The 6,590-nt window shown below is 36.5% G+C and overlaps 1 protein-coding gene across 2 annotated transcripts in view; it reads left to right on the top strand.

Annotated features, from left to right (window-relative positions):
- Nucleotides 1-5,503: 5,503 nt before the first annotated feature.
- Nucleotides 5,504-6,590, top strand: part of atp6ap1.1.L (ATPase, H+ transporting, lysosomal accessory protein 1, gene 1 L homeolog) — a 31,323-nt gene continuing 30,236 nt past the window's right edge. Inside the window, 1 exon segment of one of the 2 annotated variants that reach the window (NM_001172231.1) lies at nucleotides 5,504-5,613. In NM_001172231.1, coding sequence (NP_001165702.1) covers nucleotides 5,516-5,613 — 98 coding nt within the window. In that variant the 5' untranslated portion in view covers nucleotides 5,504-5,515. 2 annotated transcript variants of the gene reach the window in all.

Raw genomic sequence — 6,590 nt, 5'->3', positions numbered from 1 at the left:
TAGGTTTAAATCTTAGTTATTGCTTCAGCTCTGGCTTATGGCAGACGGGGAGATTTGTCATCCAAGTTAAATTCTTTGCTACACAAGCAAAAAAAGTAAATTGCTAAGGAAAAACATACACGACAGGGAGATTCACCACTGTGTGTGCCATTAGCCTAAAATATAATTGAGTTTCTTAAAAAACGCAATACTGACAATCTGAGAATGGAGGTCTATCATTATTGTACAGTAATTGGTATTTTGATATAAATGCATTTTGTTCAAGAAGAATATATGTAAATATTGTTGAAATTGTGTATTGTAGCAGTTCAGTAGAAATAAAGGATATCTAAATTTACAGCAAATTATTTAAAATCTTCAGCATGCAGGGATTAAACAATCATTGTTAACAAATAAGCTGAAGATTGTCATATAATACAAAAGAGCAAAATGAAACACGAGATGGATGCACTGTAGTTTATACATCTTAAGTCAAAGGGACACTAGCTAATGATTAAGTTCATAGACCTTTTAGAGCAATGGCACATGGGATGTTTTGTGGAAGTTCCCTTTCCACTGGCAATATTGTAAATCACTGGTGGGAAAACATATGCATGGCAAAAAGAAAAGGCACGGCAGCTTCATGCTACTATGAGCAGCAAAGGCTATGCATATTTGTTGCCACCAGCAATTTTAATGATTGCAGGTGGGAAGGGAGCTTCAAACATTTTTCTCTTGCAATGGAGGAGATTTAAGCACAGTGATAAAACATCCCATGTTCCAGTGCCCTAAAAAATCTGCTCATTATATAATGTGCCACTCATATTCTCCATCAAGGTGAATAACTTCTTTGGGGCCAACAGTTTTGTTTTGTGTCATTACTTATCAAAATATCATATATATCATTGTTTGAACATACATACAGAAACTGACACATCACAAAGTCAACTTCTTAAAGAAGAGCCAGCATATGCAATTTTGAATTTGCACACAATTAAAAGGGATTTCCATCATCATGTGTTTGATTTACTGCTTTACTCATTGCTTTGGGAATTGGTTTTATCAGCTGTAACAGCCATGAAGCACTTTTGGACCCTGAAAATGTATGTACCTTAAAACATGCAACATAGTATGTTAGGTTTAAAAAAGACTCGCATCCATTGAGTTTAGGGTTGCCACCTTTTCTGGAAAATAAATACCGGCCTTCCTATATATTTATCTTTTTTCCCTATTAATAACATTGGGATCAGCTATCATTTTTAACGGCCAGGCTGGTAAAATACTGGCCAGGTGGCAACCCTAACTGAGTTCAACCTTTTAAATCTATATATATCCTGCCTAACTACTAGTTTATCCAGAGGACAGCAAAAAACCTCTGAAGCCTCTCAAATTTGCCTCGGGGGGGGGGGGGGGGGAGAGATTCTTTCCTGACTCCAAGATGGCAATTGGACCAGGCCCTGTATCAACTTGTACTATGAGCTATCTTCCATAACCCTGTAATCCCTCATTTGCTAAAAAGCCATCCAAACCCTCATTAAAGCTATCTTATGTATCAGCCTGCAAGACTGATTCAGGGAGAGAATTACACATCTTCACAGCTCTCATTATAAAAATTCTCTTCCAACATAACTTCCTTTCTTCTAATTGGAATGGCTGCCCTCATGTCATCTGGAAGGACTTACTGGTAAATAAAGCGTTTATTGTATATATATTATACAACCCCAACTTGGCCCGTCTTTCGTCATAGCTGAGATTTTCCTTGCCTTTTACCACCTTAGTTTCTAATTCAATAATATCCCATTTGAGTGCTGGAGACCAAAACTGTACGGCATATTCTAGATGGGGCCTTGACAGCACTCTGTACAGTGAAAGAACTATGCCCCTTTTAATACAGCTCAAGACCTTGTTTGCCCTTGAAGCTACTGACTGGCATAGCTTGCATAGTTTATGAACCATATCCTGACTCAACCACTGATTAGATTGAGCTGAGCCAGCAGTGCAGCTATGAGGTGGGTCTGGGAACTCTGACCCCTCTATCGTATATACTGAAGAACAGAACAGATACACTGAAGAAAAGAACAGATTAACACATTTGGCTTTTCTGTATGTGTTACAACCATACTGGTAACATTATTTAAAGGAGCCACATTCTCAACCTGCATCTGTTTTCTATTAATATACTTAAAAAACATTTTGGGCTTAGTCTTAGCCTCTGCTGCAATGTGCTCCTCATTTCCAATCTTTGCCTTCCAGATTGCTGTTTTACAACATTTATTATAGTGTCTAGTCAAGCAAAATGAAGTTTAATTACACTGTATAAATTATTTGAATCTTGTCTTCTTTGGTCTGGGAACTCATAATTATAGCAAGCAGGCCGGAGCCATTTTGTGGACACTATTATTAAGGCAAGCCTTGCATTATTTCAACATCTTGCTTGTGCACCAGATTGGGGGACCTGAAGTCCATCTCCATGCACTGGCTACACAATTAAATGGTTAAGAGAACTGGGAGAATGTGACATCTAGGAAGTTCTGAATAGAAAGTGAAGAAATTGCCTGCCGGCCCCTATTCCTGAGGCATATAAGAGGGGCAGGCAATATTTGATTGACAGTTGAGATTTTTAAATGAGTTTACAACAGCTATGAAAACTTAAATAAAAAATAAAAAAAGAATTTGGATTTCATGTTTAATTTGAAAAAGACTGTTATCATACAGCCTTTTATGTCTGAGTGACAGGTCCACTTTAAAGGAGAATTCAACCCATTTGTACCGAGTACCCCTAAACCCCAGGTAGACCTCCCTCCCTCCTCCCCCCAGGCTAACTGCCCCCCCGGGAAATGCCCCATACTTTATACTTACCCCTTGGCGCAGATTCTGCCAGCGGAGTTCCACGCATCCATCTTCCGGGACCTCTGTAAGCTGCCTGGGGGGAGGAGGTGGTTCAATTACTTGCGCATTTGTTTTTAGTTCTGGGTCATTAAAGATTACTAGATCCAGTATAGCATTGTTTCTGGTTGACTTCTCAACAACTTAAAATAAATTGTCATGCAACAAGTTTATATTGATATTAACTGCCTAGTCATGTGACTCATTCAGCCATGTTCACCAATCACATCATATTTTTTTTTCAGCACCATCTGAAGCACATAAAAACTTTTTACCACATAATGTAGATTCTATTATCTCTGGTACCTAAAGGATTTGAATGTGTGATATTACTTTGTGGTATCTGTCAGAATGCTGGCATTTTCTTCTTTCTGAGATTCCTTGCTGTTGTAAATAACGACTGTAGATTGTCTTGATGCAGAGCTGCATATTCTGCTGTTAAAGATGTCACTAAATTATTCTGAAGCACTTCTCTTTTAAACACACATTAAGGGAATAGGATATCTTTTAAAAAAGTTACATTTTAGTAAGCTGTAGAGAGTGTAATTCTAAAACAATTTGCAATTGGTCTTTATTTATTTTTTAAAATGATTTTGCTTTTTCTTCAGCATCACTCAATTGTGGAATTTCAGCAGTTCTGGCTGCTATGTTCCAATTTACCCTAGCAACCAGGTAATGGGTTAAATGACAGATGGGCAAATAAATAGACCTGAATATGATAATGATAATGGCAAATCAATAGACCTGAATATGATAATGATAATGGATAATTAATAAAAATTAGAACAATAAAATTGTAGCCATATAGAGCAATAGTTTTTTTTGTGTGCCGGGTCAATAAAAGTGAAGGAGGCAGAGAAGCAAAACAAATAATTTAAAATGAAGACCAGGAATATGTTACTAAGAATAGACTATTCTAGGGCATACTACAATTTAACATAAAGGCATTTAGGTATGTTATATGCACCTATCCTAAGCAATTTTAATTAGTCATTGTTTTTTCTGTGTTTTTGCCTTCAATTGCCTGGAAGTAAGAATGCTGAGAGACCATTGCAATAATTCAATATATGCCCAATAGAGTTTGTGCCAACAGGTATTACATTCTTCTCAGTTATACTCACTCTATTTGCTTGATTATTGGCATGAGTATATGCACACTATGCAGGACATTAGTTTGTTACCAATTTGCACAAAATGTACACCAGATCCACTAATGGCAAGTGGGAGGCTTTAAAATCCCTTAGGGGGATGCGTCCCGCTGAAAGGAAATGCAGGCAACCAATCAGGTGCCGAATATAATGTATGTTATAGAAACACTGCATGTACAAACTACACACAACACGACTGTCGGATGAAGACGCAGCATGCAGCATGCATCTGACAGTCGTGTCGGATACATGTAGTTTGTACATGCGATTGTATAACCTGACTGGTTGCCTGTGTTTTCTTTCAACGGGACGCATCCCACCACATCACTCTGTGGAGTTCTGCCCTTAGTTGTGATGTGGATCTTGTTAGATAGACAGACAGACAGACGGGGGGATGGTATGACTGTTGCAAATATACAAGCCATGGCATTTTTGGCATAATTCCAATATTTATACCTCATAGCTTGGACAATGCTGCACTGGCAACACTGCAAGTACAGTAAATAAACCAAAAAAGATTAACCAAGTATAAAATTAGCACTCATAGACATAACCCACTTTTAAAAATATTCCCACACCAGTGATAAATAGTGAATACATAAAAACCTGCAGATAATGTTTATTAGCTAGCCACAATTCATCCATGACTGAATATTGTAATTACTGTGCTTGACTACATTTTAACCAACAAGGTCAAACATAGTAATCAAAAATAGTACAAGGTTTTAGCAGGTTCTGCAAATGCAGAGGCCAGCTTGGGTTACAACAGGCAAAAGAGACCTTTAAATAGGTGCAATGAACTATTTGAATGCATGAAATATAACTATGTTTTATAAAAATGACAACTTTTATTACACCAGCTATTCTTTAACAACCACATTAAGACACATTGTTTCCTACAGAACCTTCTCCCTTACTGCATACGACAATTCACCTATAGACAATGCTTTAGATAAATATAAAGTTCTCAAACTAACTGGCTATTTTGGCAAGTGTCTTAAATGGGTCCACGGTCCACTGTCTGCATCTTTTAAGTGATTTTATGGATATTTTCCCAAACTGGATATATGATTGAAATATATTTCCAGCATTATATATCAAGTATCGTCACTGCATATATGACTGAAATGCAGTGAGTTTCTAGTTTGATTTGTGGTTTGTTTGTTGTGTGTCCACCTTTTTAGTTACAAGTTATTAATAAAAGTTAATTTTCAGTCGTAATAAAGCTAAGCTATCATACACTTTCTTATGAAGCCACCTGAACTGGGTTGCTGGGAGTTGAAGGGAGGACACTGTGCATAGAAGTGCTACCTCTTCGATCCAAGGTTGTTTTGAGAACAATGCTTTAGGCATCACTTGCTCAAAGTCTTTGTTTATATAAAACAAAACCTATTTTGGATGAAACCAGGTGCTTCTGGCTCAACTGGATTTTCCTTTAGCTCTGAGAACAGCAGAAGAGCAGAGTGAAATACACAGATAGTTGTGTGCTGCCTTTTGCAAATATGCTGGCTTCTTGGTTTCTTCTCTGCCTGTTCTGTGCTTTTATCCCTGCAGTAATGCCTTTGAGTCATGTACCTGTACTACTATGGTCAACAGAAAGGTAGGAACATGCATTAAATATAATATTTATAGCTTATTACATCATTGCTTTAAGCCAAAGTTATAGCTACTGACAATACTTGATATATAATGCTGGACATTATAGCATGTAGATACAAAATTTTAAAAGCAATTTATTTTCTGTAGCTTTATTAGCTAATTAAACCAAGGTCTTCCTCAGTCATGATTAATTGAATGGTAACACCAAGGATGTATTTTGCTTTACTGAGATGAGCATTTTTTCTTCTCAGAATAGAAAAGTGTAGAAAGCCAATGTCTGTATACTTTACTGAATGTTTATAGAAGAAATTAAAGGGAAAATAAACATAGCACATGGGATTTATTGGATTTCCAAACTGTGGGTTTGGGACTATAGCAGTAGATAAGACAACGTAAGAGAAATTAAAGGTGGATGTTGATTTGTTACTTTTGAACATTTGAAATGTTAATTTTGCCATAGGGTGTCATGTATTTTTCTCTTTTCACAGCTTTCTTACTAGAATTGTAATCACTTGCAAAATTCACTTTTTTTGATCTTTTACTCAGTGGCGCCTATTTGCAGTAAAGCAAAAGCAAGCACTGTTGCCACAAAGCTGCGGCAATAAACTGCAATTCTCTGAATAGGTATTAAGATGAATTGCTGATGGAGAACTGAAGACAACTGTTAAAAAAGGCAACAGTTGAAGTAGTAGCATTTATCTAGTTCAACAAATTTAAGAGACTCAAGTAAGTGGTTAGCCATCCTATTACAGACTACCACTCAAATCAGTAATTATATCTGTTTTCTACTCACATCACAGTTCCTGCCTTTTTGTATTTTATACAAGTCCATAATACATGTCACTGTTTCATATGATATATAATATAATAATACAATATATATAAAAAGATAAACATTATTGTGTAATACTAAACACACGTATATAGCCTTTCTTTCTTTCTTTAAATAGAAAGGTACCCTGGCACTTTTAAGCATAA

Source organism: Xenopus laevis, chromosome 3L (assembly GCF_017654675.1).
Source record: "Xenopus laevis strain J_2021 chromosome 3L, Xenopus_laevis_v10.1, whole genome shotgun sequence".
NCBI lineage: Eukaryota > Metazoa > Chordata > Amphibia > Anura > Pipidae > Xenopus > Xenopus laevis.
Note: the sequence above shows the minus strand (reverse complement) of the source record. Positions and strands in the feature narration are given on the sequence as shown.